At 39.9% G+C, this 22049-nt stretch overlaps 2 protein-coding genes and 1 long non-coding RNA gene across 4 annotated transcripts; 2 read left to right on the plus strand and 1 right to left on the minus strand.

Annotated features, from left to right (window-relative positions):
• Window positions 1–10271: 10271 nt before the first annotated feature.
• Window positions 10272–10983, minus strand: LOC112195849. The gene is made up of 3 exons (XR_005810093.1): window positions 10753–10983; window positions 10459–10557; window positions 10272–10340 (listed from the first exon to the last, which is right to left on the minus strand). It is a non-coding gene; the product is annotated as an uncharacterized LOC112195849 (long non-coding RNA).
• Window positions 10984–12643: 1660 nt separating this feature from the next.
• On the plus strand, window positions 12644–19931 carry LOC112201179. 2 transcript variants are annotated; one of them, XM_040518962.1, is made up of 4 exons: window positions 12644–13581; window positions 15181–15316; window positions 18369–18546; window positions 19071–19931. In XM_040518962.1, the coding sequence occupies exons 1-4, from the start codon at window positions 12738–12740 to the stop codon at window positions 19629–19631; spliced, it is 1719 nt and encodes a 572-aa protein (XP_040374896.1). In that variant the 5' UTR covers window positions 12644–12737; the 3' UTR covers window positions 19632–19931. The 2 variants fall into 2 exon arrangements, with proteins under 2 accessions (XP_040374896.1, XP_024197976.1); XM_024342208.2 differs by having other exon boundaries at window positions 12645–13581; window positions 15076–15316.
• Window positions 19932–20428: 497 nt separating this feature from the next.
• LOC112200282 (zinc finger CCCH domain-containing protein 14) lies at window positions 20429–21773 on the plus strand. Its single transcript, XM_024341313.2, has 2 exons — window positions 20429–21152; window positions 21233–21773. The coding sequence occupies exons 1-2, from the start codon at window positions 20436–20438 to the stop codon at window positions 21506–21508; spliced, it is 993 nt and encodes a 330-aa protein (XP_024197081.2). The 5' UTR covers window positions 20429–20435; the 3' UTR covers window positions 21509–21773.
• Window positions 21774–22049: the final 276 nt, after the last annotated feature.

Below are 22049 nucleotides of genomic sequence, written 5' to 3' on the forward strand. Positions count from 1 at the left end.
GAAACAATCAACACAAGCACTCCATGAAGTTTCACGATCTCCTCAATATATAACTCGCACAACGTGTCAACTGAATACATTGTCAACACAGGAAGAAAGTGTGCCGACTTTGTCAAAGGTCCACGATCACCCAGATTGCATCATGACTTCGTCTAGAGCTAGGCAGTCCTAATAACAAAATCCATTGAGATCTGCTCCCATTTCCATAGGGGAATCGGTAACGGCTTCAACATACCTGTAGGTCTCTAATGCTTAGCCTTCACCTATTGGCAAGTAAAATACTTGGAAACATACTCCGCCACATCCTTCTTCATCCTAGTCCACCAGAATTGCCTTTGAAAATCCTGATACATCTTGGTGCTTCCAGGATGCACAGTATACCTTGATCGATGTCCCTCACGAAGAATCTCTCCCTTGTGGTCAACACGATCCGGAATATACAACTTCTGGCTAATCCTCAAACCACCATCCACTCATATTGTCCACTCCGACAAAACACCAATGGATGAATCTACAGCTAACTCTGCTAACTTCACACATGAGAATTTATCCTCTGTTTGAACCTTAATGATCATGGAAATCAAAGTAGGCTATAAAGGAAAATCTCATTCTCAACTCCTGCTTGAACAAGGTCAAACTCAGATGCAGTCTCCAACATAAGCCACTCCTGAACCATAACAGAAGCAACTATACCCCTGGGTTTCCTGCTCAAAGTATCCGCCACTATATTGGCCTTTCCGGGATGATATTTTAAGGTGAAGTCATAGTCCTTTATGAGCTCTATCAACCTTCTCTGTCTCATGTTCAACTGCTTTTAAGAGAAAAGATACTTCAAACTCTTATGATCCGAAAAGAGTTCGAACTTCTCCCCATACAAGTAATCCCTCCAAATCTTCAAGGCAAAAATAACCGCAGCCAACTCTAGATCATGAGTGGGGTAATTCCTCTCATGCACCTTTAACTGTCTAATGCCCTAAGCGACAACGCCGTCGTGGTGCATCAACACACACCCCAAACCCTGATGAGACGCATCACTATAAATGACTAAACCACCACTACTAGTGGGAATAGTCAACACTAGGGTTGTGGTCAATCTAATCTTCAACTCATTGAATGCCCGCTCGCATTCCTTAGTCCACACAAACTGGACGTCCTTCCTAGTCTGCTTGGTTAGAGCTAAAGCAATACTAGCAAATCCCTCGATGAATCTCCGGTAATAACCCACCAAACCCAGAAAACTACGTACATCTGTAAACTTAAATAGTGGGTTGACCCTAGCTCATTACCTCCTCAACCTTAGAAGGAAACTCCATCCTTCAAGACTACATGACTAAGAAACTTAACCTCCTTTTGCCAAAAATCACACTTCTTAAATTTCGCAAACAACCTTTTCCCCCTTAGAATTTGTAGCACAATCCACAGATGCTTATCATGATCCTCTAATAACTTGGAATAAATCAAGATATCGTCCATGAACACTTCCAAGAACTGATCCAAGTACGGACTGAACATTCGGTTCATCAACTCCATAAAGGCAGCAGGTGCATTGGTTAGACCAAAAGGCATGACAACAAACTTAAAGTGTCCATACCTAGTCCTAAAAGCAGTTTTAGGAACTTCATCATGTTCCTTCATCCTCAACTGGTGATATCCGGATCTCAAATTGATCTTCGAGAATACGGTAGCTTCTCTAAGCTGGTCAAACAAGTCATCAATCCTAGGCAAAGGGTACATATTCTTGATCGTCACCTTGTTTAATTGTCGATAGTCCACACACAACCGCAGTGAACCATCCTTCTTCTTCACAAACAATATGGGTGCACCTTAAGGAGAAGTACTAGGTCTAATGAACCCATGTTCAAGTAAACCCTCAACTTGAACCTTTAACTCCTTAAGTTCAGTTGGTGCCATATAAGGTGCCTTCGATACAGTTGCAATAGTATCACATTGATAGTAAACTCCACGACCTCTTTGGTGGTAACCCTGGTATCTCCTGAAATACATCACTGTACTTGGAAACTACAACAATCTCTGCCATAACCACAACACTACTCACAGACTCCACATGAGCTAAGAATCCTACACTCAAAGTAGTATCTAACCTAAGACACTGATAACAAAACACCGGCTGTCCAGGTATATGAAATGACACTACCATTTCAAAACAATCAATCATAAATCGACACCCAAAAGGCCAAAATAACATCATACGTATGATCTGCAACACAATCAAAGTTGCAGTAAACTCTCTACCACTAATTACAGTCGGGCATACATTGCAAAACATTCTAAGCTCAAGGGAAACACCAAGTAGGGAAGTAACACACAAATGTCTAGCAAGGGGCATATGAGTCAAACCGAACATATCAACAATAAACTAGATATGAAAGAATGAGTCGCTCCTGTATCAAACAACACCCTAGCAAGCAAATCAAATATATATAAGGTACCTTCCACCCTGCCATTCCGTTGACCAATGGCAAACAGCCTAGCTTGCCCCTGAGGCAGTTGCCTTTGTTGGTTCCTTTGTCTCCTATCCTGGTACTGAGTACAATCCCTGGATAAATGACATGTCTGGCCACATGTAAAGCATGCCAAGTTCTTCGGTTTCGTGCAAGCTCAGGCAACATGGCCCATCTCATTGCAATTGAAACATTTCTAGGGTGCCACCTGCCTATTACATGTAGCCCTAGCAGGTGCAGCTGCAAACCCTAGCTGGCACCTACTGATTAGTCCTCTGTCTCTTTCAGAATCCACCTTGATTCCCAGATGCATTACTGGTCTTAGCAGTTGCCTTTCCCTTCCTTTGGGAGTCCCTCTCAACCGACTCCTGTTCCTGGAAAGTCTGGTTTTCCTACTCAATGGCCAAAGCCTTAGCCAAAATGAGCTCTACCGTCTTCAGTTCCAAAATAGCTACATTGCGCCTGATCGAAGCATTCAGCCCCCGCTGAAACTTCATAGCCAAGCTCTTAGCATCCATCTGTCTTACAAACCTATGCAACCTTGAGAACTCCACCTCACAATCCCTCACACTCTTAGTCCCTTGGACTAGTGAGAGGAATTCCCTCTTTAACTGCTCCCTCACTAAAGCTAGAAAGTACTTCTTCCTGAAGAGTTCCACAAACTCATCCCACGTCATGGTAGACACATCCCTAACCCTATGTGTGCAGTTCCACCATACCCGTGCATCGCCTTGAAGCATAAACGAGGCTATCTTTCTCTTCTTCATGTCGTCACAGACGACCATCTCGAAGTAAGTCTTCATGTTCTCGATCCATTGATCTGCCAACATGTGATCCGTATCTACCTGGAAATGGACTGCTCCTAGCCTCGAAATCTCCTTTGCCAACTTCGACAGACGAGTGACATCCACAACATTTACAACATGCATAATAGGTGGAACAGGCAGCTCAACATTTGATGCCTCTACATCATCCTCGAATATCTCCTTAACAGGAGGGATCTTGCCCCTACCCCGGGCTCTACCCCTACCTCTGGGTCTGCCTCGACCCCTTGCTCTGCCTCCCAGATGATCCATTACCTGAGAAGCATAGCAACACGTGGTTAATACTTGCATAACTCTCAAACACAAGTATAAGTCAACACTATATATGACTAAATCGATCACAACACTACGTCAGAGGATACAATTTCGTTCCCTAAGTCAAACAAGAGTTAAATCTAAGGGTTCTTATTCCTCAAAAGACTATAACTCAAAGGAGCTACACAAAGCTCCTACACTTCACTCGCTTAGCTGACACTACTCTGATGATTCCACACTCTAACCTTTCTTACATACCCAATGATTATATCAATACCGAAGAGTATCTAATGGAGATCCGCTACCCACGGGCTGTCACTCGAGGAGTACTAATTATCACCAAGTATGTAATCTCAACTTTCATACCAAACTATCACGCCCTGATTTTTAAACAACATTAAAAATTAATATAATTCTCATAATTATACAAACGTGATGGTCCAACCATCAATACAAAATACCTGAAAAACTTTTCCCTTTTATACAAAGTACATACTGATACCTTGAACCCACAATGTCAATATATACTCGCTCAGCAGAGTCATATATTACACAAGTTTACGAATTAAATTGTCACAACCAAATAAACATAAATGTTCCTCAGAGTTCACTACATAGCGGAAGTCATAACAATGACAAAGCCAACAAAATTTGTTTCCTACCCGTACTGCTGCTATCAAGCTACCTCAGCTTCAGCCACGATTACCTTGACTTGCAGGATTAACTCTAACACCATGAAATAGTGTATCGGGTTGCCACACAACAAACAGGTTAAGCTTATGAAAGCTTGTATGAGTAACTCAACACGTATCAATTAAGCCACTCACACCAATCAACTTAAGGAAACAACTCAACCATGATTCCTTCCAACCATCTATGTCCTTTCCACAGAAGGACAACATAAGTGACCACCGTGATAAAAACATATCATTTGATAACTCAACAAATCAATATGAATGTTCAAGTCCCACATGGATAATAAAAGAAAAAAATACTCTCGAGACTCTCTTTAATTACACACTTATGAGTCTCCAACAACCTCGACTGTTACCCTAATAAGCTACAATAGCAGACAGACTAGAGCTCTAACTGATCATAACCACTCACCCGGCCAAAGACGTGGTTCCCGATTACATGCCTTGTCACCATCTGTGACATATGATTTTCTGACCCATCTGGTCTTCGAACCAAACATTTGAATAAGTCTCAGTTGACGAAAAAATGATACATAAATCTACTAAAAGATTTCTCCTCCCTGATCACCATCTGTGACTCTTGGTACAAAGACCAATACATTCAAAATAAGTCACGCTTGACTTAAAAATGTAACATCAAACTCAACACTTTTCAAACAATAGAAAACAACTTTTTCCATAATATTGTTTCTCAAAAAGTCACATTCTATGAACACAATCATGCATATTGTTTCATCACATATCACTCACAACACACACACACACACGAAGTCATTCGCTCAGGAATGCCACTAATACCAACTATAGTTTGCAGTTAAATAAATAACTCCCAAAATGATAAAGGTAACTTCGTTCATAAATAAATATTGTGAAAGAAATTCCTGCTGCGTCTTCACACAGCTAGATTACTTACAGAATGCACTTTGTCAAGCACCTAAGGAAGAGGCGAAATGATCTAGGTAGGTATCACTGGTAGACGTTGCCGGAAAATGAAATTCCAATCAGGTCGGAAATCTGGATACGGGTCAGGTCAGTCGCGTTTTAGGAGAGAGAACGGAGGTTTGAAACTTTCTGAAAATGGAAGCTTCCAAAAATTAAAATAGTAAATTTCGGAAAATGGAAATTTCTATTTATAGTGGTTTCCAAAAATGGGAGAAACTTCCGAATACCATAACTTTCGCATACGAACACCAATTTACGCGTACGACATATCCACGAACTCGTATCGATGCGCTCTACGACTTCCATAAAGGAAGTTTCGAGAAACCCAAAGTATAAAATGTCAACCTTTGTAAACCCCCCTAAAAGACGTTTTAAAAAAAATAATCGTCCGAAAATCATTCAACTTTACAAATACACATATGAATAAAGAAAAACACTCACAATCAAATAACTGGTCCATTATTAATTGCAATAATTAATTAACGAAAATTCAAGTCATCACACCCACATTAGAAAAGTGATAAAAGATAATATAATTTATAAGTGGGTGGCTCACGCCCAATTGTACCAAGGTCTTTTGTGGTTAAAACCCAACACCTAATAAGTTGGGACAATATTTGTACAATAGTGGGTCATGGGCCATGCTTGTTGCTGTTAACATTGTTGTATTTCTCCTTTTGTTTGACTACATCAGGTTTGGCTTCCTTTTCCACTAAATATATATGAGTAGAAGATATAAATCATGAAAGAAAATAGAAGGGCTATTGAAGAAGCAATGGCTAATCAAGCTAGCTTCCAATGTTTCGATTGTAGCATCTAGGGGTGGGTTCGGTTCCGATCGGTTCGGTTCCGATCGGTTCGGTTCCGATCGGTTCGGTTCCTAGCCTAAACCGAACCGAATTTACGCTCGGTGCGGTTCGGTTCGGTTTTTGTGTTTTGAGAAGTTGACACCGAAAACCGAACCGACCCGAATGATTCGGTTCAGTTCGGCCCAGTTTTGGTTTATTTTTTTATTTTTTTAAAAGATTTTTACAGACTTCTACTTTCTTAAAATAAAAATAATTTAATAATTGTGTTTTTTATTTTCCAGGTTTTTTTTATAGTTCATTCATTCTCTCTTTTTGCTAGCCTTTTGGGCCCTTCCTCACCAAAAAATAAAACTATGCATCAAACACATTGGTGTAGACTCGAGAGATTCAAGTCCATCTAATTACAAAAATTACTCCGGAAACTAGGAAATTAGGAATCAAGGCCATTGGAGCCTTTTCGATATAACAAATAAAATAAAAGAGCAACCCATTAACCAATAACCACCCACACAAGCAAAAGGCATGAAAAACAAAAACCAAAAAGAGAAATGCTGTCTCAAAACTTGTCACGCCCCTGATTTTACACACATGAAAATCGATATATATAATCCCATAATTATACATGCGTGAATGTTCAGTCATCAATACAAATACCTGGAACATCTTTCCTTATAACGAGTAAATACGGATGCCCTGAAACCATCCGAGTTAATATACACTCGCTCCATAGAGTTATATATTACACAAATTTACGAATTAAATTGTCATCACAAAATAAAGCATAAATGCTCCTCAGAGCTTACTACATAGCGGAAGTCATAACAATGGCAAAGCCAACAAAATTTGCTTCCTACCCATTCAGCTGCCTGTAGCTACTTCAGCTTCAGCCACGATTTTCCTGACCTGCAGGATTAACCCTTACACCAAAAGAATGGTGCACCGGGTTTCCACACAACAAAACCTGGTAAGCTTATGAAAGCTCGTATGAGTAACTCATGAACATCAATCAACAACTCACATCAATCTACTTAAGGAAACATGCAGCCATGATTCCTTCTAACATTCCATATCCTTTCCAAAGAAAGGACAACATGAGTCACCGCTATGACCATGCTCTATTTGCTAACTTAACCATCAAGTAGCAATTCAAGTCTCATCTAGATAATTAAAGGAGAATGCCGTCGGAACTCTCCTTTAAGCTGCATACCTATGAGTCTCAAGCAACCTCGACTGTTACTCCCATAAGCTATCATGGCAGATAAACTAGAATTCTATTGAAATTGTAACCACTCGTCCTACCAAGGACGTGATTACCTATTTCCTGCCTTGATCACCATCTGCGATCTATCACCATCTGTGACATATGATTTCAGACTCCGTCTGGTCTTGAAATCAACATCAAGGTAGCCATCTGCAACCTGTCACCATCTGTGACGTATGATCTTTAGACCCCATCTGGTCTCAGCTCAACCATTGATCACCATCTATCACCATCTGTGACTCATGATTTTCAGACCCCATCTGGTCATGAAATCAACCATCAAGGTCACTGTCTGCAACCTGTCACTATCTATGATCTATCACCATCTGTGACTTAAGATCTTCTTAGACCCTATCTGGTCTTAAGGTCAACGTTAAGTAAGTCGCATCCGACCTAAAAATGTTACAAACATCTAGTTTCGGCTTTCCTAATCCCTGCTCACCATCTGTGACCCTTGATACAAAAACCAATACATCTAAAATGAGTCACGCTTGACTCAAAATGTAACATCAAGCTCAATACTTTCCAAACAATAGAAAACATCTTTTTCTATAATATTATTTCCTGAAAAGTCTCATTCAACAATAATATGAACACCATCATGCATATTATTATTCATCACAATCATCCACAAGGATATATATATTTCATTTAAATATATATATGTAGTCATTCGCTCAGGAATGCCTACTAATACCAACTATAATTTGCAGTTAATTAATTAACGCCAAAACAATAATGGTACTTCTGTTCATAAAGATCCTTGTGAGATTTACTCACCTTGAAACTCCTGCTGCGTCTTCAACAAAACACACAACCGCCAATTCACAAATAATCGTCCACTGTACTTCGTCAAGTACCTATTCACATACGTTTCCAATTTAGTGACGATTTACATTTGATTTAAGTTCGAAACCCTCTGTTTTGAACTAAAACCCTCAAAGTGGCGCCAATCGAGGCAAAACCACATCCGAGACCTACCAAGGTCTCCGGAATACGCCCACGATCGATGTGACCAAATCACAAGTCGATTGGACGCTCGAATCCTCACGGATCGAATAAATAGATCGGTATGAAATTGTAAAAATCATAACAATTTCATACGAACTCCAAAATTTGCATATTATATATCGAAACGCTCGTATCAACGACTAGAACATATATAATACCACAAACAGTCCCATACATGGCCGGAACACCGCCGGAACGCCGCCACAAGTGGTGGCGCACCGCCGCCGGCCAAAACTCAATATTTCACAAAACTCCCAACATCAAAAAGCTTCATCTAAGCATGCTAGTGAACTTTCATAACTGGATCGAAGTCAGAAAACAAGCCTAAGGGATCGAAAACTACCTCACAAGCCGTGAACAGTGATCCCAACTGAGTTGATCGAAGTTTTACGTGAATCGATCCAAACAACCACCAAGGATCGATCGGCGAGGCTGCTCTGAGCCCAACCAAGAAAACTCGAAGCCTTGCCGACGTCGGAATAAGGATTTCCGGCCGGGTCCGATTTCTTCAATCTGTGCCGCCTTTAACTGCCACCGAGACGGAGAATCGTCGTAAGAGACCACCACAGAGACGACCGGAGCAAGGAGGCGAATCGTTCTGGGTTGGTTTCACCGGAAGAGGTCGCCGGAGATGCGAGTTACGACCGGGTCGGAATACCGGGTCCGGGTCGGGTCAGAAGGAAAATTTCGTTTCTGAAGGAGCGGACGAGAGAGAAGAGAGAGAGAGAATTATTTCCGGAAAAGGAAAGGGAAATAATGAATTTAATTTCTGATTTTCCATATTTATACTAAAACGGAAACTTCTTCCGATAGCCATAACTTCCTCACACGAACTCCGATTTACGCGTTCCGCATGTCCACGAACTCGTATCGACGCGCTCTACAACTTTCGTGAATGAAGTTTTCTGAGAATCCCAACATATAAAAAGTCAAACTTCACATGACCCCCTAAAAAGTGAAATTCAAATATTTATACGTACGAAAACCATTCCACTCCACATACAACCTACGAATAAGGCATAATAACAAATATTCGTACAACTGGTCCATTATTAAATACTAAATTTAAATAACAGAAAACCAGGTCATCACAAAACTGATGCTTGTAATCTCTGCCATAGCTATTAGCTCCTGCATACATTACAGATCACACAAACTGAGTCAGTCTCTAAATCTAAATCAATATAAAACGCCACAGTCAATCTTTGTCCTATGTTTCTGATAAATAAAAAATATAATAACTTTCTTTGCTTGAAATGGGAAGTGACATGAATTGGTTTTAATAGCTAGCTATATGGCTTAAAAAGGAAGTCTCATCATATATAATCATCAAATTTATACACATCTATTAACTTATATGTAGACTTTTAGAGTAACAAACCTGCAAATGACTAGCTACGTTCTCCCTAGTCAAGCCAGGCACATTCTTAAACTCGAGGATTCTCCCTAGGCACAGCCTCTGTATGGAAAGCCAAAGGTAAACAATAGTTATTAGTAGACCAAAAATTAATCAGACAGCGAAATATATAATATAATTAAACTTACTATCCAGTCCTATATGTCTGATGTCCAAGCCTATTAATGCAAACATGGCACAGGCAGACTGAGGAATCAATACATATTCTACTATCAGATCATATCAATGGTCATATCAAATAGTATTATCTCAAATTACCCCTTAACTCCACCTTATGCCTCAAAATCAGTAAGACTTGGTATTGAGAATAATCTCAATTATAGAATACATGTCCCAAATGAAAACAACACCAAAACGCAAAACTGATTCAATAATTTTGATATGTTTACCGGTTAAAGCATGTCTTGTTAAACAGACCAGATTACATAGTGGTTATTCAAATTCCTAAGCTTGCAGATTAGAGACCCAACTATAACAAAGTATATGATTTAAGTCATATCATCCCAGCTAAAACATAACATATTGAACAGAGAAACCATCAATGTTTTAAAGTAATTAATGAACATATATTACTTATAAACGCATACTGTACCTACAGTAATTAATATTGTTTGATCAGCACCACCATCCAGTTCACTACTTTGCATCCTTGAAATTATAGCATCTTCCTAACAAAAAAAGCCAGGAACAACACACAGTCACACACTGTCATTCAAGTTTGAACTTTGAACCATAAATCAAAACACCTAGACAGTGAAATAATATGAAAATAAATATCAAACATCGTCATCATCCTTCTGCGCACTGTGTCAATTGGGTATGAAGCCAATCCAGTCCAATCGTAATTCACCATCCCAGCAAAAACTAGCAAAGAAACTATCCTGTAAAATACCAAGAGAAAAACAGATATTACCATACCATCAAGTCATCAACATGCATTGTTATTGCAATTAAGTCATCAACATGCATGAAAACCAGGAGCGAAATCAAAATATTAACATCCAGAAAATCAAAACCTTAAATTAAATAAAAATTAACAAAAACGACATTAGAATAGCAAAAGGCATCAGAAATACCCATCGATCTAGTCCTTGCGGCGGCGGCGGAGATCGTGCTCATCAGACTTCAACCACCATGGCACCATACTCGGATTTCAAACTTAACCCGATAACCCAGAGAAGAGTATTGATGGAAACAATTACATCACCCGATCTGGACCGTGGCCATCGATCTGGACCTTGGCTATGGAGGAGAAAAGAACACCGAGTCTTCTTCAATCTCTGAAGTAAAAAAAAGGAAATAAGAAGACAAGATAGCGATGCTAGTGAGGATTGAGGACTTGAGGAGTTGAGGTCGAGGATTGAGGACACGAAATATGAATCGGGAAAATCAAAATCTCAGATCGGTGAAAATCAAAGACGGGGGAAGCTCCAGCTGAGAGATGTGTGAAGGAAGAAGGTAGAGAAAACGAACCTGAAGCAGTTGACATTTTACGGTCGCGATCCGGCTCCAAGCAAAACGAAGATCCCAAAGAGGCGGTAGAGGGGACCACCGAGACCTTGGCTTGACGGTTTTGGACTGTGAGCTTAACCCAGTCCTTGGCGGTCTCCTTGGCAATCTCGAATTGTCGATGACGAAGAGAAAATTGAGAGGCCAGTGAAGAAAGAGAGGGCGAGAGGAAGAGAGAGAAACTGAAATGAGATAAGGTCATGGAAGTGAGGCAGTGAGAAACGAGGGCTCGAGGCTGGGGGAAAGGGAATATAATTGGTCTCTAACCCTAAAACAAAACGACGTCGTTTTGTCAAAAGTGAACAGTGTTTCGGTTTTCAGTTCGGTTCGGTTTTCACTGGGCCGAAACCGAAAATCGAACCGAACATAATCAGTTCAGTTCGGTTTTTTTCGGTGCTGTTTTGTTCGGCTTCTGTTCGGGTTTCGGTGAGGGTTTTTTTTTCAGTTTTTCGTTTCGCGAGCCCACCCCTGGAGGAAGCTCCGGCTGAGAGATGTGTGAAGGAAGAAGGTAGAGAAAACGAACCTGAAGCAGTTGACATTTTACGGTCACGATCCGGCTCCAAGCAAAACAAAGATCCCAAAGAGGCGGTAGAGGGGACCTTGGCTTGACGGTTTTGGACGGTGAGCTTAACCCAGTCCTTGGCGGTCTCCTTGGCGATCTTGAATTGTCGATGACGAAGAGAAAACTGAGAGGCCAGTGAAGAAAAAGAGGGCGAGAGGAAGAGAGAGAAACTGAAATGAGATAAGGTCGTGGAAGTGAGGCAGTGAGAAACGAGGGCTCGAGGCTGGGAAAGGGAATATAATTGGTCTCTAACCCTAAAACAAAACGACGTCGTTTTGTCAAAAGTGAACAGTGTTTCGGTTTTCGGTTCGGTTCGGTTTTCACCGGGCTGAAACCGAAAACCGAACCGAACATAATCGGTTCAGTTCGGTTTTTTTTTTTTCGGTGCGGTTTTGAACAGCTTCGGTTCAGGTTTCGGTGCGGTTTTTTTCGGTTTTCAGTTTCACGAATCCACCCCTAGTAGCATCGGAACTTCGAGCCTTAAAGGCCGGATTAGAATTTGCTATTGATGGGTGCTTTTTAATTGTTGAATCTGATTTGTCTTGTTAATTCAAACTAGCCATATTTTGTCGCGGCCCAAATGATGACCAATAATAGTTGAAGACTGAAAAAGATCCATGAAGTATGTTATTCAAACGCCATGCAAATGTAACATAGTAGCTCATAAGATTGCCCATTTTGATGTTTACAAATGAGGTTTCGTAATTTGGTTAGAGGATGAACCTTTTTCGGTTTATGATCAGCAATTTGTGTGTTATCTTTAATTCTCAGGATTTTTTCGCTATGGCCAACCGCCAACAATGCCCACCCCGTAATATGATTTACCGAAACAGTAGGGGAGAAAGGACAGTAACTTGATATGTACTAAACCCTAAACCCCCTGTAAAATCAAATCTTTTGGGATTACTCTACAGCTTCTCACATAGCACACACGATACCCAAAGCTCATAACTTCATAAAATCTCCTCTCTCTCTCTCTCTGTGAAAGCCATGGCAGACGATATGGGTTCTGATACTACATGCGTCGGCAGCAAGCGAAGCGTGGAAGAGATCGAAGAGATTCAAACTGGGTCTCCAATTCCAGAGCAAGATAGCCACCACACAAACACGTCTGACATCGTTTCGCCTCCGAAACAAGACCACGACTTCATCCCCAAGACCCCGCCTTTCCTCGTCTCTGATTCCTCCAAGAAGGTCAAGTCTTCACCTGACTACGCCCAAGATATGCCCACTTCTGGGTTTTCTGTTTCTGATTCTGTGGGAAATGAAGTGGGTCTCTCTGGAATTCAAGAAAGCAAGAAGGAAGGCTTGGCTGCTGCTGAGAATCTCTTGGATGTGAAAAAGAAGCAATTGTTGGAGGAGGTTGAAGCCAATCTTGTCCCTGCAGAGAAAAAGGTCTCTTCTTTGAGAGTTGAAATAATTGATGAAACTGCATTGATTGAAACTTTCAAGCCAATGGGTTTTCTGGGTCATGCTAAGTCTGGTGCACAGAGGAATGCAAAGCAAGAAGTTAATGGAAAGAAGGCAAGAAACCAACGAAGGAAAGAGAAGCTGGCAAATGGGTTCAAGCCTGAGAATACCATCCATGTGGTTCAACCTCCTCACAGCTCAGGGGCCAAGAAGATCACTTACTCGAGGATGGAGTTGGAGGCCATGCGGTTTGTGAATCTTGCAGAACAGAGGAAGCTGTGGGAACATGTGTACAATGGGCTTGGGCCAGTGGTGGCAAGGGAGTATGATGATTTGGCAGTCTCTAAGCATCAGAAGAACATCCAGTTCAACTCTGATCATCGTAAGCGCCATGGGAAGATGGACCAGGCACCTGGCATTCTTGGTAAGTACTGTTACTTGATACACTTTGATATTCGTCATGGGTTAATTCTTGTTATAATTCAGTTGGGTGATAGAAAATATGATATAGAAACTGTGTCTGAGGATCTTTGTCTAACTTAATTGTATGAAACTTATGTCTGCTAGTGATTTCCCTGCTTGTTCTAGAGTTATTGCTAATTTTGTTCTTAGATTCCTTTGTTGTAATGTATGACATTCTTACTGTATGAAATAGACGTATCTGTTAGAACTTTAATAAAAATATATAGATGAATCTGGTGCAAATATGAGCCTGGATGGACCAGTTACCATGGTGACAAAATGTTGATCATAATGTTGGAAGACTGATTTTGTGACCCTTTTGGTTAGAAGAAGCAATTGTGACATAGTTTCCCTGGTAGCGACTGTTTTGGCTGTTGTCACTGCCACTGTTTGTAGTTTGGGTCTCCCTTTACATTCCCTTTGTGCGGCGAAATTAAATGGATTACTCCAACCATCTCATCTATTTTATGGCCAGCTAGCTGTTCCGTTTTATCCCCGGGCAGTTAAGTAGAAACATTGCCTACTTTGATGAAAAACAGTTTCTTCTTTAATGTGTTTTCTACTATATTTGTGAAACCAATTATGGCCCCCCTTTCCCCCTGATAAGTAAAAATCGAATGCCTTGCTTTGGTGGGACAAATATATTCCAGTGCTGTATCTCCTCATCATCTTGTCTGTGTACCTGAGTGAGCACCTAGATTACAACAACATTAGCGTCAAGTACACCTATTTCAATAAAGAAGCCTACTTTGGTATATGTCCATCATGCTTATTCTTAATGTACCTTGTTCAGTATTTTTTATCTTTGATTAAGCCACGTTTAGTCATTTGGCCATTCCATTCCTGACATTCAAATTCCAGATTTTGCATTTCCATTTGAAATCAAGATTTTTCTCTTCCATTCTAGTAGTCCATTCAGGGAAATTTCTGAATTCTCTTCATATACCTTTTTCTCCCGTCCTTAGCTCTGATGGTGTCAATTTGATGGGTTCAATTTCTGTTGTGCACAGGTGTGGGTGCTTCAAGGGGAAGATGGAATCAAATGAATATCTTTGTGCATTGAAGAATGGCCTAAAGCAATCTGCAAAATACCTAATGTCTAACATAGTTGACATATGTTACTTCTTCTGTGTACTTAGGTTCTTGATAGTCGTTTGGTGTACTACTTGTATGCAGTCCTTGTACATGTAAATTCTTTTTTTTTTTTGGCTCTGTAGATTGTGAAACATACTTGGCATTGCGGATGTTGTTGTATTACATTCTTTCTGTTGTTGAAAAGTAATAAAGTGATTTTTCCATAGTAGAATCAATTGTTTTGATGGCATACTTGAATGAATTACTATTATGGATGTCAACTCGAAAGCTGAAAAAGAAAAAAGAAAAACTTCGCTTACTTTGTTTGGATGAAATGATTCTACATCTGTGTGATATTGCTAAAAGTTTTGATTAATTTCAGGGGAATCATTAGGAAACTCGGTGAATAATGAAACCCAAGATGTCAGTCTCCTGGACCCTGTTTGCAGTTATAATGTTACTAATGAAGATGGGTATCCATTTCCAGAAAAAGAGTGCAGCGAAGATGATGACAGTGATGAAGAGTATGCTAGCATTCAGAGGCCTGCCTTTTTGGTTGAAGGAGAACCCAATTTTGATTCTGGGTCACCAGAAGATGGATTTGAGTACCTTAGGCGTGTCAGGTATATTTCATTTGTCTTGTCCATCCCATCCCGTCCCTTATTTTTTTATTTTTTTTAGCAAGTGCCCTCCCTTCATCTATAATGCGGTTTCTTTTAGGCTATATGACATGGACTTCATGAGAAAAGAGTGAACGAGAAACTCTTAAAACCAATAAACAAACGTAGGGAGAAGAGTAAAACTAATAATAGTTTTCTTTGCTTCTTTAGGAACCCATACAGAGAGAGGTGTCATACATATGAGGTAAAAATTGCTGTTGGTCAAACCTGGTCTGTAAACTTTAGACAACCACTGAAACTGCATATTAGGCACGATCACTGGAGTCATATACTAGTTGTCAAGGATGATTGCTGAAATTACTATTTGTAATGACCATGATTAGTATTGGAACCCTATTGATTGATCCTGACTAATCTGACATAGAGGAAGTTTTTTTGAAAGCAATGGTCCTCTGTAAAACTTAGGTATATTATCTTTTAATATTCTTTTGTATTCCTTTTTATTGTTCTCTCTTGATGTAGGAAAGCATAGTTGCCCATTGCTTCATCTCGTTGGCTAAAAAAGGAAAAAGAAAAAGTAAACAGAAAAAAAAAAAATGAAAGAAAGACAATATAAATTTTTTTTATTTTTTTTTATCATGGATTAGAGTGGGGAATCCCGACTTGAAATCCCTACAACAGAAACCTTCCAATATGTTGAGTTCCATGTGTAGAGAGAACCCAATGTGAGGGGAGCTTAAATTTAAATTGCTTATTGGCCCCATATATTAACTCTTAGCATTTCTGGGAATAATGATAGATCAATAAGCTTTATCATATATAAAATGGTGAAATTAGTTGGTGATTCCCAATTTGCAATTCTAGACTGATTTATCCATTATGTTGCTCTTGGTTGAGGTGTTTGACCTAGATGTGCAAGAATAGTTAAGGGGGGCCATTTGAAGGCAAGGAGCCACTTAGGAGCAGCGAAGTTTGGGAAAACAGATAAGGCTTGCTTTTTGGGAGTCACTACTTATGTTCCGTCTATTAGATTGGATATTCTGTTTTATGTTTGGCGGGGTTTGACAATAGAAGTTGGGAAAATACACTTGGTGCCACCGGGATTGGTAGAATATGATTGCATGAGAGAATTAGATGGCCTAAAATGTTTCTTGGGGGTTTGTACCCAAAAAAGGAAGTTATCTTGGAGGAGGCTTTATAAAATTTGTGTCATTTTGCACTCACTGTATATGGGGAATCACTAGCGATCTGGGGTTCTCTTAGTTTCCTTCAGGCTCGAAGAATATATGCTCATGTTTGTTACTTATTGGCTGGCATAATGCACGAGTTCAACTGATAAATTTGGATTTGGAAAAAGATCAGTTATTCAGGATGATTTTGTGATGTAGGATTGTATTGGCTGTGCTGTTATTTTGTGGAGTCAGACTTGCAATCTGGGGTCACACTTGTTATTCAACCTTTACAGGCATTACCAAAGATTTAAATATAAACCTAGCTCAAAAAGGAGGAGCATGGTTATGCTATCATATATTGTGCCACAGAGATGCATTTAAGAAAGATAAGAGGGACAGTGGTTTCTCGTAAGATGCATGCATCTCAGGTTTGTTTGATGTCATCATTTGAAAAGATGCTGTGGATGTAAATTCAGGTTGTTGCTTTGCGTAGTAAAATCTGTATGTCAAAGATACAAAAGGTAGTAAGAGAAATAATCAATCTTCATTTCCTTTTCTTTTTGATATTAAGTAGAATTTTGAGCATTCCAAAAAAAAAAAAAAAAAATTTAAAGGTAGATACCCGTAAAAAGGTTAGAGGCATCAGTGATCACCATGAAGATCTGATTGTCATTACTTTAAAGTTTCTTATATGATCATTTAGATAGGTGGGCAGAAAATCCATGGTCTACCCAGAAGTTGCTTCTGGCTACCTAGCTTCTACCGCTCGAATTGTAGAAGCTCAGAAGTGGATTTGATTTAAGGTCTGAGGTGCAATTATGGATGATAGCTGGTAAAAATGCCTGGCATCCTTACTTAGATGGGGGCTTAATAAAGTAATAATAATAGCTGAGTATGCGCCATGTTTCTTTTAGATCTTTACGTACTTCTGGGGCATTAGGGCTTGGTGAATGTGCTTCTGATTTTAGAAGTGCGACATGATATGTGATAATGTGAAGGAGTGGTTGCCTCTGCCATCTGTATGTTGGAGGGATGGACTATCAAGTTTGGGTCAAATTGTGAACTTTTGAGCTCCTACTTCCTTTTATTCCTTTAATGAGATTGTTGAATTTAAAAGTCATTACCATCAAAATGCTATTTGTTGAGCCTATTGGTTAAGCGAATTCCTTGAATTGTTGATTGAATTTGAACCATAGAGAATGTTCGAGAAACTGAAATATTGACTGATTTGAAAAATAAAATTATGTAGATAAAAGTTTTGTAAAATCATGTAATAGAATCCGGATTCTTAAATGTGTTAATACTAATTAGTGATATACTGATATATATTATTTTCATTCACATTGATGTTCTCTAAGACTGCCAACTTATGTATTAGAGCTGCGATGAAGATGGATACCTAATGATATTTTCCCCATTAGTTGGATAAAACCTGTATTTGATTTTATGATGCCATTATTAGTCTGGGTTTTGAGGAAGAATGTGAAAGGATTAAAGGGTTATTATATGTAGTCAATATACGTGAATTCAAAGACAGTTGAAACTCTTACTATCAGTTAAAAAAATTAATTGAGTATCCTATGAGCTTTCCACATTGTAAAGGGGAAAACACTAATAAATAATCAATAACCCAGACCCTGGTTCTGTTCTGAATCTGGCCCTATATGTAAAATTCTCTGGCGATTTCTGTTCCTACTTCCTTTTATGGAGATTGATGTTTTCTGCTAGTTTTATTTGTTGTAATATTGTAAATAGATTCATTCGTCTCCTATGGCAGGCACCTGGTTGTATATGTTGGCAACATACCTTTGTATTATATATAATTTGCCATGCTCTTTGTATAAAGTTGATACATAATTGTATTTAATCTTTTTCATGCTTAGGTGGGAAGCTGCTCAAATTCCAAAAGTGAGGGTAGCCAAGGTTGATAGAAGCAAATTTAACAGAGAACAGAGTGATTATATGCCCAAAATTCCTGAGATTGCTAAATGTCCAGAACAATTGCTGCCGCTGAAACAATGGGAGGAGGCTTTTCTTGCCAATTTTTCAGATCTAAGGCTGGTATGTTCTGATCCTGATTGTACTTTGTGCTCTTGCCATAGTAGCAGTATTTAGTATGCTCTTTTGTTGAAGAACAATTTTATGTGCTCATCCCCTATCAGTCGTATTGTTAGATTGGAAAGCTGCGGGGAATTGATAGATGTTGTTATCTTGAACATTTTGCCTTGTTAGTGTCAGTGTTTAGTGTAGCTTCACTCTGCCCTGGTTTTTGATTGAGGAATTTTTATCCTGTATTGTTCCTTGAACCCTTTTCTGATTCCAGTGTCTTCTCGAACATATATGTATTTATATGCTTGGTACAAATTAGTTATAAAGGTGGTCACTTCTACTTGTCATTGTGCTTGTATCTATATGCCTAGTACATAGGATGCATGGATCTCTACAAATTATAATTTACATACTTTAGGCTACTTAAAAAAAAAAAAAAAAATTAAAAAATAGGGACCTAAAGTTGGCAATACCTTTGCTAGAATCAAAGGAAACTTGACTTCATTTTTGACTTCCACTTGTTTTATAAATCTCAGGATCTGTCTCGTTTTGAGGGTTCTGGTGCCAACACATCTCAAGATTCGCAATCAAAAGTTATTCTTCACAAGAATTGCTCCTCCCATCAGCCACCGGTCAATATTGTTTTTGAAAATTTTGCTCATGTCAAATCTACGGAAATTGACTGCACGGAAAACTCCGATTATCAGCCATTATTGTTGACTGCTGAAGGTGGTAGTGCCTCACCCCCTGTGGAAAACTTCAGTACTAAAGCTTCTTTGGATCATAGTTCCAGAGACTCCCCGTTGTTGTCTGTGATTTTTAGATTGGACTCTGTTGCTAGAGTATCTATGTTGAGAAAACGCATAAAGGCAGCAGAGGACACCAGCACACTGTCAAGGGATGATTGCCTGTGGCTATTTGCGCTGTGTGCAGTAGTTGATACTCCACTGGATGCTGACACCAGTGCTTCTGTGCGGAGTCTGCTAAGGAAGTGTGCCGCATTGCGAGCTACAAAATCTACAGTTGACGATGAGTTAATAATGTTGAATATTCTTGCCACAATATCGGGTAGATATTTCGGGCAGTCAGAAAACTGAAGCTTTCCTTATTTTCTACGTCTCCCCTTGATGATGAAAGGGAGACTACGTAGTGAAGAGCTGCACTGTGTAATTTATGAAGAGGTGTTAATCCGTTTTTGGTTTCAATAACCGGAGGAATTCATTATTATCATTCGCATACTTGTTTGTGGTGCCATTCGCCCCCTTTCGCAAACTAGGCTTGGTATGTGTATCTGCCTGCATCCGGTATCAATCAGTTTGGAATTTGTATTAGCATTCCAGCAGTTTTGTAGATAATGGTCATCATGGTGCTATATATATTTTATGTTGTGCCTCGAATAACTTTGAATGACACTATGTATGTAGCAGTGGGAGTGTTTTCCATAGAAGTAAATGTAAAGTTTTAGGAGTTCTGAAACAAAGGTCAATATATCTGAAACTGGATTCAGTGGATTGGTTCTGTTTCGTTCTGCCCCGGTTTGATTTTTTCAGATTAAAAAAAATAAAAATGAAAGGATATCTGAAAGGGGCTTCAGGTGTTGCCAATTACGAAAATGAGGGGCCATAGAGTTGGTTAAAGTTGTGATAAAGAAGCAAACGAGAAGGATGCAATTATTATGAAATTTGGTTACGTAAAATGCAAAACTTAATGCAACGTACCTAGCTATGTCTTAATCAAGTCCATTAGTTTGTAATTTTCATTTCATCTGCTTCCACCTTACACACACAAAAATACTTCGATACCACGCCAAACCAAACATTCTCTCTTGCAACAGCAACAACCCCTGAACTACCATTTCTTTAGCCTCTGCACCAACTAACGCTTCTCATATATATTCTGTTATGGCTTCTAACTGTTTTGATGGTTCAACTTGTCAATTATATTATTCATCCTCTCAATTACGTGAGGAAGCTACAATGCAAAGCAAGCAAGCCATGGAGACCAACAGTAGTGCCGCCTCCCCAAACTCATCAGCGTTATCCGACTCTACTAACCAACCTGCAGCTGCATCATATTTTGCCAGCTCCATGTATAGCTCCATTTTCCCGCAAAAGTTCACTCTTCCAAGTTCCCTTTCTCTAACGCCCTCAACGCTCTCCGATGACGACGGCGACCACCACGACGATGACTGCAACACCATGCACCGCCTCGGTCAAGCTCAGCTCGTTCTAGAGTGCGAGGAGCTTCGCAACCACCTCAGGGACCTCAACAACGAGGTAGACTCGCTTCGCCGCGAGAACGCTGTCCTCCGATCTGCAAACACCGATTTGGTCAAGCTTCTGTCGTCCCCGGCAGCTCTCCACAACTTCCTCAATGCCTCCACCTATCTGAACACTTTCATGGCCGATGAGTTGAAGCCACTGGGAGTGGGAGTATTTAGTCCTCGTGATGGCGACGAGGCCTCCGATATCAGCCCCACTAGCGTCATCATGGAGCGCAACCGCTTCAATGCCGACCGGTTCTCACTCCCGAAAAGCATTTCGGTTCGCTCCAGCGGTTACAAAAAGGTGAACCCATCATTTGGTGCCAACCAACTGCTGCAGGATGGTCCTGCAAGGGTGAGTTTAGTTTATTTCAACTTGATCGATGATGACTAGAGTAACGTAGCGTAATTGCAACTTCATTACAATTTATTCAGGTACCCAAAGAGGGGAGTAGTGGCGCAATGCAAGTGAAAGTGAAGGCTTATAACCAAGGGATGTTGAAGACGGAGCTTTGCAACAAGTGGGAGGAGAGCGGCGCGTGCCCTTATGGAGACAACTGTCAGTTCGCTCACGGCGTTAGAGAACTGCGTCCGGTGATGAGGCACCCGCGCTACAAGACCCAGATCTGCAGGATGGTCCTCACCCGCGGGACTTGTCCCTACGGTCACCGCTGTCACTTCCGCCACTCCCTCAACGACCAACATAGATGATCAAGGCGCAGTTTCATAAGTTTGGTATTTAAGAAATATTATTCAATCACTTTGGGATAATAATAGTAACAATTACCAGGAGGTAATCAATTGTTTATATCTGATATGATTGCTTTTATAGTGTTTTTGATTTGTTAATTTTTTTTTGTTTTTGATTTGTTAATTACATCTCCTTTGTTGCACATGAAATTATTATTTTTGTGAAGATGAACCTCTGATCGATGTAAATCATTCTCTGATCAATAAAGAAAGTTACATTTCTGTCTTTGTAAAAATTGATCATGGTTTCTTGACCTAGAGCCGCTTTATCAAGGTGTTCTTCAACGACAACAGTCATAAACCCTAAACCACCACTACTTGGTGGGACGCCTCCTTATCCTAAAACCCCATATTGTGGGATTTCAGCTAACAATTCCCTAATAAATCTAGTGTGTGCACAATGGCCTCTCGATCAGACAACGTTAACTTTATGTTTTTTCTTGATCAAGAAGCTGATCGAAATCGTATTCTTAATGGCGGACCTTAACTTGGTTCTAGCGCA

The sequence above is a fragment of the Rosa chinensis genome, chromosome 4 (genome assembly GCF_002994745.2).
Source record: "Rosa chinensis cultivar Old Blush chromosome 4, RchiOBHm-V2, whole genome shotgun sequence".
In the NCBI taxonomy this organism is placed as follows: Eukaryota; Viridiplantae; Streptophyta; class Magnoliopsida; order Rosales; family Rosaceae; genus Rosa; species Rosa chinensis.